The sequence below is a fragment of the Pan troglodytes genome, chromosome 3 (assembly GCF_028858775.2).
Source record: "Pan troglodytes isolate AG18354 chromosome 3, NHGRI_mPanTro3-v2.0_pri, whole genome shotgun sequence".
Taxonomy (NCBI): Eukaryota; Metazoa; Chordata; class Mammalia; order Primates; family Hominidae; genus Pan; species Pan troglodytes.
In genome coordinates this window covers 101,405,008-101,417,156 of record NC_072401.2, presented here as the reverse complement: position 1 = coordinate 101,417,156, position 12,149 = coordinate 101,405,008, and the positions used below count along the sequence as shown (strand labels likewise).

The 12,149-nt window shown below is 42.8% G+C and overlaps 1 protein-coding gene across 1 annotated transcript; it reads left to right on the top strand.

Annotated features, from left to right (window-relative positions):
* The first annotated feature begins 8,898 nt into the window (after positions 1-8,898).
* Positions 8,899-11,635, top strand: H2AZ1 (H2A.Z variant histone 1). The gene is made up of 5 exons (XM_517363.8): positions 8,899-9,548; positions 9,980-10,057; positions 10,334-10,447; positions 10,780-10,909; positions 11,197-11,635. Exons 1-5 carry the CDS (start codon positions 9,546-9,548, stop codon positions 11,256-11,258), a joined length of 387 nt encoding a protein of 128 aa, XP_517363.3. The 5' UTR covers positions 8,899-9,545; the 3' UTR covers positions 11,259-11,635.
* The last annotated feature ends 514 nt before the right edge of the window (positions 11,636-12,149 follow it).

Below are 12,149 nucleotides of genomic sequence, written 5' to 3'. Positions count from 1 at the left end.
TCTGTCAGATGCATAGTTTACAAATATTTTTTCCCACTATGTGGGTTGTCTGTTTACTCTGCTGACTATTTCTTTTGCTATGCAAAAGCTTTTTAGTTTAATTAGGTCCCATTTATATATTTTTGTTTTTGTTGCATTTGCTTTTGGGTACTTAGCCATGAATTCTTTACCTAAGACAATGTCTAGAAGAGTTTTCCAATGTTATCTTCTAGAAATTTTATGGTTTCAGGTCTTAGATTTAACTATTTGATCCATCATAAGTTGATCTTTTTTATAAGGTGAGAGATGAGGACACAGTTTCATTTTTCTACATGTGGCTTGCCAGTTATCTCAGGATTATTTATTGAAAGAAAAGCCTTTGGACTCTTCTCTGAGCCATTTCCATCCTATTGAAAGGACTGGGGAGTCACATACCTCTGTTTTGGGATTTTAATAAAAGGTGTGATGGTCACACTTTTTATACGGTTCCTGCCCTGAGGCTGAATCTGTGGAGGGGTGTGAAGTATATGTTGTATAACTTTACACTCTATTTTGTGGCGCCTCTCTTTTAGGACAAATGTGGCACTTAGATTCCCTTTAAGAAAGCTGTATGGAATTTCAAACATAAAGAATTTAGCCCATGAGTTTTTCTCAGTTATGATTCTTTTGTAACATTGGGCACAAGAAATGTACATAACAACCAAGAGTTTTGGTAATACGCAATTTAAGTGACAGAATCCATGTCAACATTTCATCTTTGGTGAACAGTCAAGTATCACAGATCAAAAACAGGTTTGAAGTTCATTATGCAAAGCTAGCAATACACATGCAGAAATGTGAACACCATCTTGTTAGATGTTATAACTAAAGAGAGTTTTCTAGTTTAGTGTAAAGTTGTTGTGCCCACTGTGAAATCACACTTTACTTTTCTAGGTCTTTTTCTTCGGCTGCCTTTTAATTTTCTTTCTTTTATTTTTAATTCAAAATTTTTATTTATTTATTTATTTTTTATTTTATTATACTTTAAGTTCTAGAGTACAAGTGCACAATGCGTAGGTTTGTTACATATGTATACATGTGCCATGTTGGTGTGCTGCATCCATTAACTCATCATTTACATTAGGTATTTCTCTTAATGCTATCCCTCCCACCTCCCCCAGTGTGTGATGTTCCCTGCCCTGTGTCCAATTGTTCTCACTGTTCAATTCCCACCTATGAGTGAGAACATGTGGTGTTTGATTTTCTGTCCTTTCGATAGTTTGCTGAGAATGATGGTTTCCAGCTTCATCCATGTCCCCAAAAAGGACATGAGCTCATCCTTTTTTATGGCTGCATAGTATTCCATGGTGTATATGTGCCACATTTTCTTAATCCACTCTATCATGGATGGGCATTTGGGTTGGTTCCAACTCTTTGCTATTGTGAATAGTGCTGCAATAAACTATTCACATGTGTGCATGTGTCTTTATAGTAGCATGACTTATAATCCTTTGGGTATATACCCAGTAATGGGATGGCTGGGTCAAATGGTATTTCTAGTTCTAGATCCTTGAGTAATTACCACACTGTCTTCCACAATGATTGAACTAGTTTACAGTCCCACCAACAGTGTAAAAGTGTTCCTATTTCTCCACATCCTCTCCAGCATCTGTTGTTTCCTGACTTTTTAATGATTGCTTTCTCTTATTGCCAACATACTTAGTAGGAAATTCCACTTGGATTCCCCTAATGTCAATGCACAGTCAATATTTCATAACTTTCCTGACTTACCTCTTTCTCTACCCCTCTTAATTTGCATCTATCCTTTTACCTCTCCTATTCTATAGATGATTTTTTACTTTATATCCCAGACCACCAACCTCAAAAACCTGGCTCTTTTCTCTTAAGTGCTTAGTATCCACCATCCCCCCTACATCTTCCTAAATAGCATATTTAATAACAAAATATTAGTGCTTTTTCTTTCAAGATGTTTTACAACCTTCTCTTGGTTTCAGTGTTATGTAAGTTTTAGGCTGTATTAGTCTGTTTTCATGCTGCTAAATACATACCTGAGACTGGGCAATTTACGAAAGAAAGAGGTTTAATTGGACTTACATTTCCACGTGGCTGGGGAAGCCTCACAATCATGGCAGAAGGCAAGGAGGTACAAGTCCCATCTTACATGGATGGCAGCAGGCAAAGAGAGAATGAGTTTGTGCAGGAAAACTCCTGTTTTTAAAACCATCAGATCTCGGCCAGATGTGGTGGCTCACACCTGTAATCCCAGCATTTTGGGAGGCTGAGGCAGGCGGATCACCTGAGGTCAGGAGTTTGAGACCAGCCTGGCCAACATGATGAAACCCCATCTTTACTAAAAATACAAAAAAAGAAAAAAAAAAAAGCTGGGTGTGGTGGTGCACGCCTGTAGTCCCAGCTACTCTGGGAAGCTGAGGCTTGAACTTGGGAGGCAGAGGTTGCAGTAAGCTGAGATCGTGCCACTGCATTCCAGGCTGGGTGACAGAGGGAGACTCTTTCTCAAAAAAAGCAAAACATAACAAAACAATGAAACCATCAGATCTCGTGAGTCTTATTCACTGTCATGAGAACATCACATGAAAGAGTTGCCCCCACGATTCAATTACTTCCCACTTGGTACCTCCCACAACACATGGGAATTCAAGATGAGATTTGGGTGGGGACACAGCAAAACTGTATCATAGGCTTTATACCTAACTAATATCAACTTTATCAGCCTTCTAACAAAATTTTTCTCTTTTCTGATTTGCCCTGTAACCCATATTAGATTAGTATCCTAAAAATGAGGAACCCTGTATTCTTTCTTTCTCAGAAATATTAATTGGTTCCTCAGTCTCTCAGGATAAAGTCTGCTATCTTTCTCCAAGTATTTAGGGTATTGACTCATTATAATAGTTAGGATTGGGTTCAGCTGCGAGTGAAAGATGACCCAAAATAAAAGGGGCTCAAACAAAATAGATGCCCATGTTCAGAGAGATCCAGGGTAGGTTTGAGACTCCATAGTATCTAAGGCCTTTGCTCCATTTATCTTGTTATTCCCTCATGTGTGGCCTATATTCCTAAGCTCATTTCATGGTTCAAGATGGCTCTCCAATTCTGTCTTCAATCCAGTCAGCAAAAATAAGAAATTGGTTTGCCTCATTTAAGGAAACTTCCTGGATGTTGCACCCACCACTGCAGTTTACACCTTTTGGTCAAAACTTATTTTCAAGACCAAATTTAGCTTTATTCTGATGAACATTAGCTATGGTTGGAATGTTTTTGTCCCCTTCAAAAATTATGCTATAACTTAGTTCACAATGCAAAAGTGTTGGCAGGTGTGGCCATTGGGAGGAGATTGAGTCATGGGACCATCCTCATGATTGAGATTAGGTGCCCTCATAAAAGGGCTTCATGGAGAGGGTTCATCCCTTTTCAACTTTCTTTGCCTTCCACAACGTAAGGACACAGTGTTCTCCACTCTAGAAGATACAACATCAAGGCTCCATCTTCGAAGGAGAGAGCAGCCCTCAACCAGACAGCCAAACCTGCCACTGCTTTGATCTTGGACTTCCCAGCCCCTAAAACTGTAAGAAATAAACTTCTGTTCTTTATAAACTATGCAGTCTCAGGTATTTCATCACAGTAGCACGGAACAGACTAAAACACTATGTGTCCTACCTTCTAAGTGCTACTTCTTACACCAATTCACCATTCCAATCAAACACTCTCCTTAGTCCATTTAAACGTAAACTCTTCAAAACGCTCCAGCTTGCAACTGTCTCTGTCCTTTAAACTAGAGGTACTGTTGATTTGGCAGCCAATCAGATACTTATTTTGTAACAGCTTTATTTATTTATTTATTTTATTTATTTTGATGCAGAGTCTCGCTCTGTCACTCAGGCTGGGGTGCAGTTGCATGATCTCCATTCACTGCAACCTTTGCCTCCTGGCTTCCAGCAATTCTCATGCCTCAGTCTCCCAAGTAGCTGGGACTTACAGGCATGCACCACCATGCTCAGTTAATTTTTGTATTTTTAATAGAGACAGGGTTTCGCCATGTTGGCCAGGCTGGTCTCCAACCCCTTGCCTCAAGCAATCCACCCACCTCGGCCTCCCAAAGTGCTGGGATTACAGGCGGAAACCACCACACCCAGCCTGTAACAGCCTTCTTAATGTGGTTTTAATGATTAAGACATTGTTTGAATTTTCCTCCCTGTTTAGTCTTCTTAGCTAGATTGAGGGAAGCTCCTAAGCACTACATATCCCATCTCCCAACTGCTATTCTTGGTGTATTGCCTGGAAAGTAGAATGACTTGATGGCTATGCTCTATTTTACCTAACAGGCTGACAGCACCAATCTAGTGCTATCATATATTCTATTATTAGGGAATGGTTATGTATCATGCAGTATAATGTATGGTATTGCCTTCCATCTCAGTTGCATATATACAGACAAAAGAAGACAATACAGTAATAAAAATGTGTCAAATCTCTACAACAATTTCCTTGGTCAAACAATTTCCTTGGTCACTATGTTAGAAATATGCAATAGGGGCATTACTGTGTGTATTTACAATTTAGCTGTGGAGATAAGTGTCACAAAAATACTAATACAATCATCCCTCTGTATCTGTGGGGGACTGGTTCTAAGATCTGTCCCCACACCCCACCGCTTGGATACCCAAATCCATGAATGCTCAATCCCTTCCATAAAATGGCATAGCAGTATTTGCATATAACCTATGCAGATTGTATGCTTTCGATCATCTCTAGATTACTTATAATATCCATTACAAAGCCTATGCTCTGTAAATAGTTGGTACACTATGTGGTTTAGGAAATTACAGGAAAAAATGTCTGTATATGTTTAGTACAGATGCAACCATACTTTTTAAAATTAGAAAGTCAGGGCCTTGCTTTATTACCCAGGTTGGAGTGCAGTGGTGTGATCATGGTGAGCCTAGAAGTTCAAGGGATCCTCCTGCCTCAGGCTCCCTAGTAGCTGGGAGTACAGGTGTGTACCACCATGCCCGGCTAATTGAAAAAAAAAATTTTTAGAGACAGGGCCTTGCTATGTTGCCCAGGCTGGTCTTGAATTTCTGGCTTCATGGGATCCTTTTACCTCAGCCTCCCAAATTGTTGGGATTACAGGGATGAACCGCCACACCCCAAATGCAGCTTATTATTATTATTTTTTCTTGAGACCAAGTCTCACTCTGTCACTCAGGCTGGAGGGCAGTGGCATGATCTCTGCTCACTTCAGCCTCTGCCTCCCAAGTTCATGCGATTCTCCTGCCTCAGCCTCCTGAGAAGCTGGGATTACAGGTGCATGCCACCACACATGGCTAATTTCTGTAGTGTTATTAGAGACAGGGTTTCACCATGTTGGCCAGGTTGGTCTCAAACTCCTGGCCTCAAGTGATCCACCCGCCTCAGCCTCCCAAAGTGATGGGATTATAGGTGTGAGCCACAGCGCCTGGCCACACCCATCTTACGTTGTGAATATTTTTGATCCTCAGTTGGTTGAATCCACAGATGTAGAACACAGGAATACAGAGAAGGAGGACCCACTGCCTAGGCAAATACACTATTATTTAGGGAAAAAATTTCAACACATGGACTCCCTTCCCCTGCCCTGAAAATCCTAAAGATCGATATTGATATCAATAATAGATAATAAAAGGATATGATAAGATTCTTGATTTTTTAATTTTAAAACAATAAATTTCCAAAAATTCTGAGGACTAATGTATGGAAAAAGTAAATTAGTGCTATATTAAAAGGGGTATTGGGTCCCATGATCTTTGGTTTTCCTGAAATGGCAGTGGATCTGGGTGGAGTAGATTCTGCTGATCTTTGTCATCTATTCCCTGCATTTGTGAATTGTTACCTGTGTGCAATCTGTGATCATGAGAAGTGCAAAGCTGGGCAATTTGGAATTTAAATCGATGGCTTTGGTTTTATCAACACTGAATTAAACACATAGGCTTCTCAACCTAAACAGAATTCAGGAAGGACTATGGCCTCGGTGCCAAAAATATTATTACATCACTCTACATATTCTTCGCACTTAACGAAACTCTTTCACAATTCTATCAAGTTGGTTTATCTGGTGTTACAAATCCCTATTTAATAAATGAAACTGTGCCTCAGTGTTTTACATACTTCAGGCCATATAGCAAGTAAGTGGCTACCCAAACTCAACCCTCATTCTTTTACTCTAGTTCAATATTTTGCATAATACCACACTGGAACTCAGTTATTCACAGCTGTGTGAATCCTTGAAGGCACATATTTTTCCTAGGTGCCCTAGGTAGAGAGAACCAAGATTCTAATGTAGATTTCCTGATGAAAAGAATTTTGCCACCATTATCGATCTAGGCTAATATCCTTGGAAATAACTTAAGAACTTATTCATATTTTCTTAAAAATACGTTTTTAAGGCAAGATGTAGTTGAGAAATTTATAATTCCCAATTGTAAGACTCTCAAATTCTCTACATAAAAAGACAAGAACAATAGTAGTTAACATACATGCTAGTGTTTCAAAGGAGATAGCAACTAGTCATGGAAAATCTGGCTTAGTTAGGAAAAGGCTATTAAGGAAAGTGTCAATAATAGTGGGTTCGCCTACCTCATCTGAGGATTTTTTGTTGTTTTTTCGAGACAGGATCTCAGTTTATCACACAGGCTGGAATTCAGTGGCACAATCATGGCTCACTGCAACCATGGGCTCAAGTGGTCCTTCCACCTCAGCCTCCCGAGTAGATGGGACCACAGGCAGGGGTCACCATGCCTTGCTAATTTTTGTATTTTTAGTAGAGATGGGGTCTCGCTATGTTGCCCAGCCTGGTCTTTAACACCTGGGCTGAGGTGATCCTCTTGCCTTGGCATCCCATATTTTTTTATGGTGAGAGAACTAATTGGGTATGGCATTAAACAAAAGTAATTACATAACTCTGGCTAAGTACATTATATACATGCATTACCATTAACACAGGAACTGGAAAGATAAACCAACAATATTAACATATTTGCATCATACCTTTTCTGGGGGGGGCAGGAAAGAGAGTAGGAAATCATCATACCACTCTGAGAAAAGTGCAGAAAGTAATACTGTCCTGTTCTCTGAAGGAAAACTATTGAGTTATTAAACCAATTTTGGATTTTAGTTTGGATGTTGGAAGACTTGGTTGTGTATACTTTGGGCAGGTTTCAAGCTTGCTGCTTCCAAATCGAAGAAAGAAAATAAACCAAATAGCAAAAAAGATTTAGAAATAAAAGATACTTTATTTCATCCCTCTCCAGCATCCAATGTAGAAAATAATAGCAGTTATTTACTGAGGGCTAACTACGTGCCAAACACATGCTACTATGTACATTGCATACCTTTTTCCTTAATCTTTCAACCATGTGAAAATAGATGATACTATCTTTTCACAGAATAGGAACTCGAAGCTCAGAAAGATTAGTAACTAAGATGACACAGTGAGGAGGAGGCAGAACAGAATCCATCTGTACTTGCTTCTGAGTTCATCCTCCTAACCACTATTCAGCGAGGCAACAGTAAATTCCCTTTATGGGGCTTCATAGCAAAGAGCTGGCAGAGTATTATCTAAACTAGAGATGGCATTAATGTTGGTTTTTTATATATCACAAAGCTTCCCTGGAGCCAACGTTAACTATCAGGTTTCATAGCTTAATATATCATTATTATATTATCAGTAGGAAAACGGATGAAGTCTTGCTATCGACGACATCATAAGAGTTCCTTGGTTCCAAGAAATAATAAACCTCAATGTCAAAATTGTTGGGAAGCTCTTCTCTAGAATTTATCTCACAGAAATTGGGAGGTCCTCTAATTCGATAAAATCTTTCAAATTGAAACCCAATCTAAAGTACTTCAGAGTATATGTTTGTTGTTGTTGTTGTTTTTGAGAAAGTCTCGCTCTGTTCCCCAGGCTGAGTGCAGTGGCGCAATCTTGACTCACCACAACCGCCGCCTCCCGGGTTCAAGCAATTCTCCTGCCTCAGCCTCCCGAGTAGCTGGGATTACAGGCGGGCGCCACCATGCCTGGCTAATTTTTGTATTTTTAGTAGAGATGGGGTGTCACCATGTTGGCCAGGCTGGTCTTGAACTCCTGACCTCGTAATCTGCCCGCCTCGGCCTCCCAAAGTGCTGGGATTACAGGTGTGAGCCACCATGCCCAGCATAGAGTATATGTTTCAAAATGTTCGTCACATTGAAACTATTCAATTATGTTAAAAAATGTAATACACTAAAACACTACAAATGAGATTGAGACACTACTGTCCCCAAGCAGCTGGAGATGTACATAGGTGTTAATAACCTACTAGTTGGAAGGATAGTACTGTGTGTACAGTACCATTACTTTAACCTCATCATTTGCAACTGATTGCATTGCATGGACCCTCTGTAACTGCCTGAAAATCATGTCAGAGTTACTCCATCGACATTTGCCGAACATTTGTCATGTGGCAAAATACTTACTGTAGAAAAGTTGACACATAATAGCTCTGAGGTTTCACTAAATGAGCTTTACACACCAGGCTACAGGTACAACCCATTGATGTGTAGTCTCCAAAAAATATGGTTTATGATTTGATTAAAGAATACTGCCTCGCCAGAAGCTCCCTAAGTATAGACAAAAAGGGTTTCGTGACCAGTGAGGTGACTTGGCTTCACCGTTTGCTGTCACAGAACTATTCCGTGGAGGATTTCATAAGTAGTGAGGGAGAGGTGGAAGACCCGGCTGAAAATAAAGTGGGAGCAGAGGGTCGTGATCTGTTGGTGGCTGGGGACTCGCCTAGACGGAAGAAACACGGAATCTCTACTAAGGCTGTGGAAGGCGTCAGGGCAAACCTCAGACTCCTCTCACTGGACGCGTTCGCGCCACCTGTCAGACGGGAGGAGCCGCCAGGGATTGAGAGAGTAGGGAAGGGGTGCCCGGGCCCCGGAAAGCGGCTGCGGGTCGCAGGTCTCCGCCCGAGAGGCGCTGGGAATGGGGCTGGGAGTGGTGGGGGCGGCGTGCTACATACCGAGGAGACTTCACGTGGTCTCCAGAGCCCTGCTAGGGGACCCGGGACGCTACCGCGCGCCCCTCCCGTGAGGTCTCAGCTCCTCCTCCCAGGCACGTGACCGCAGCCGGCTGGTAACTGCGCTCCCGCAGCGTAGCTCGCTCTGTTTCTTCCCTCCAGCCGCGGTGCCCTTCTTCTCCCCCGTTCCCATCCCTCCGCCTTCCCCCGCCTCGCTCCCCACGCCCCAATCGCGGCTTGAGATTAGAAGCGCCCGCCCCTCCACCCTTTTCTTCGCTTGCTCATTGGCTGAAGTCTCAAGGACGCGTCCCGAGGGCGGGTGGCAGCCATTGGTGGGATGAGCAATCCGAGTTCCCGGATGAGGGAACATTCTGCAGTATAAAGGGAGCAGGGAAGGCGGGAGACAGCGCAGTTTGAATCGCGGTGCGACGAAGGAGTAGGTGGTGGGATCTCACCGTGGGTCCGATTAGCCTTTTCTCTGCCTTGCTTGCTTGAGCTTCAGCGGAATTCGAAATGGTAAACTTCGCAGAGACGCTCGATGACTCCGCGGGTTTTTGCCGGCGGGAGAAAAACCCGTTACACAGAGGGATGGGGGTGAAGTGGCGACGGTTGGGAACGCGCGGAGACAGGATTTAGAAGAGTGGGGGGAGGTGTTTTGTCGGCTGCTAGCGGAGCAGCCTCGGATCTCGCGGCGGGCGGCGACGGTTGGGTGGCGCGCGCAGCGCCGCTGGGGGCCGGCGGGCGGGCGGAGGCGCGCGGCCGTGGCGAGCGCGCGGCGGGGGGCGAACGGGCGGGGTCGCCCCTGCGGCGCGCCGCGGGCCGGAGACCCCGGCGGGGTGCGGGGACGCGCTCGCGGCGGGACGCGCCGCGGTGGGGGATGGGCGCGCCGCCTTGGTAATTCTATATTCTCCGTTCCTCCTCCGCTCGCGGGCGTGTGCGCGCCGCAGGCTGGCGGTAAGGCTGGAAAGGACTCCGGAAAGGCCAAGACAAAGGCGGTTTCCCGCTCGCAGAGAGCCGGCTTGCAGGTCAGTAGTTGTTCGTGCAGTCTGGGAGTCATGATGTTTTTCTTTGCATTTCCTTTTTTGTTATTCATCGCTCTCGATGGGCGTTTTGTGTATGCGTGGGTGATGCGGTGTCGCGACTTGGGCTGCCCATACGATAAATATGGGGGGGAGGAATCACGTGTTTCGATGTCGGGACGCGTTGCTGCGCCCGTGCCCCTTGCTTTGGCGCGCATATAATTTCCCCATCTCTAGTTCTCATTTTTGTGCATTTATGTTTGTGTATGCTTAAAATTTAAGTTCCCAGTGGGCCGTATTCATCGACACCTGAAATCTAGGACGACCAGTCATGGACGTGTGGGTGCGACTGCCGCTGTGTACAGCGCAGCCATCCTGGAGTACCTCACCGCAGAGGTAAATGGGTGAACGCCTATAATCCGGAGAAGGTTTGGGGGGCGGGGAGGCGGCAAGAGGGAAGGAGGAAAGTGATGCAAGAAAACTCCCAGGCCCTGAACGCGGCGAGAGGCCTAAGAGAACGCTAGAGGGAGCTGGTGTTCAACAAGGATCCTACTGAGCTTGAGTTCTCTGCTCTTGGAATTAAAATTGCGTGCCCCCTGTATATCTTGCCAGTCAGATAGTGAGGAACGATTCCAGTTGGTAGATCTACGTTTGTGAGGGTTTTATTCTGTTCTCTGAATCTTGGCCAAAGGAAAGTTGGAAGGCAACTGACAGATTCTGCCTTCTAGGTACTTGAACTGGCAGGAAATGCATCAAAAGACTTAAAGGTAAAGCGTATTACCCCTCGTCACTTGCAACTTGCTATTCGTGGAGATGAAGAATTGGATTCTCTCATCAAGGCTACAATTGCTGGTGGTGGTATGTTAACTTCTAACATTTTAAAAAATTTCTTCAGAGGAAGGAATTTTTTGCTGCTTTTAATTAGTTTTTCCAGGAGAGGAAATTTAAGTATATTTTCAATGATGGAAGTATAGTTGTATCATGAAATTTGATTTATATGTATAACTCAATGAATTTTTACTTCATACTTGAGCTGCACGTTTTTAAAGATACCTTTCAAGTTGAACAGTGTACACTTTCTTGGTTTCAAATACTGTGATTTTTAAAAAAATCTTAAGTAGAATTAATTCCTGTCACTCTCCTAGGTGTCATTCCACACATCCACAAATCTCTGATTGGGAAGAAAGGACAACAGAAGACTGTCTAAAGGATGCCTGGATTCCTTGTTTTCTCAGGACTCTAAATACTCTAACAGCTGTCCAGTGTTGGTGATTCCAGTGGACTGTATCTCTGTGAAAAACACAATTTTGCCTTTTTGTAATTCTATTTGAGCAAGTTGGAAGTTTAATTAGCTTTCCAACCAACCAAATTTCTGCATTCGAGTCTTAACCATATTTAAGTGTTACTGTGGCTTCAAAGAAGCTATTGATTCTGAAGTAGTGGGTTTTGATTGAGTTGACTGTTTTTAAAAAACTGTTTGGATTTTAATTGTGATGCAGAAGTTATAGTAACAAACATTTGGTTTTGTACAGACATTATTTCCACTCTGGTGGATAAGTTCAATAAAGGTCATATCCCAAACTAGTTGTGTATTAAATTTGCTTGGTTGTAATAGGAACTTGTTTTGAGTATCTCATCTAGCAGCAATAACTAAGCACATTTCTTTGTGACTGAACTGTCAAATCTGTAGATCAACAAAGTGAGATAGCCCAAGTATATTTTTTTAATGTTATATAATGAGCTACTAAAGTTTTAATTTAAAAAGTTGGCAGGAGCTGGAGTGGGATTGTCAGTTTCTTAGGCTAAGTGTGACCATTTCAGTTTGTACATTGGCTTTGCTTGCTGTGTGACAGCACTGCACTAGTATGCTGTTAGCATGGTGGACTTGGGGAGGGAGAGAATAGGTAGGAATGTCCTGTATATCCACAGAATGAACTCCGAATTTAAACTTTAAAGATAATAGTGCTACGTGCCAGGCCCTGCTTTGAAGTCTGAAGTTGTTAAGTACTCAGTAACATCATTGGGGATATACTATCTCCATTTTATCGAAGGGAAGCAGAGTTTCTTATTTGAAAGTACCGAGTTATGGTAGTTAGCA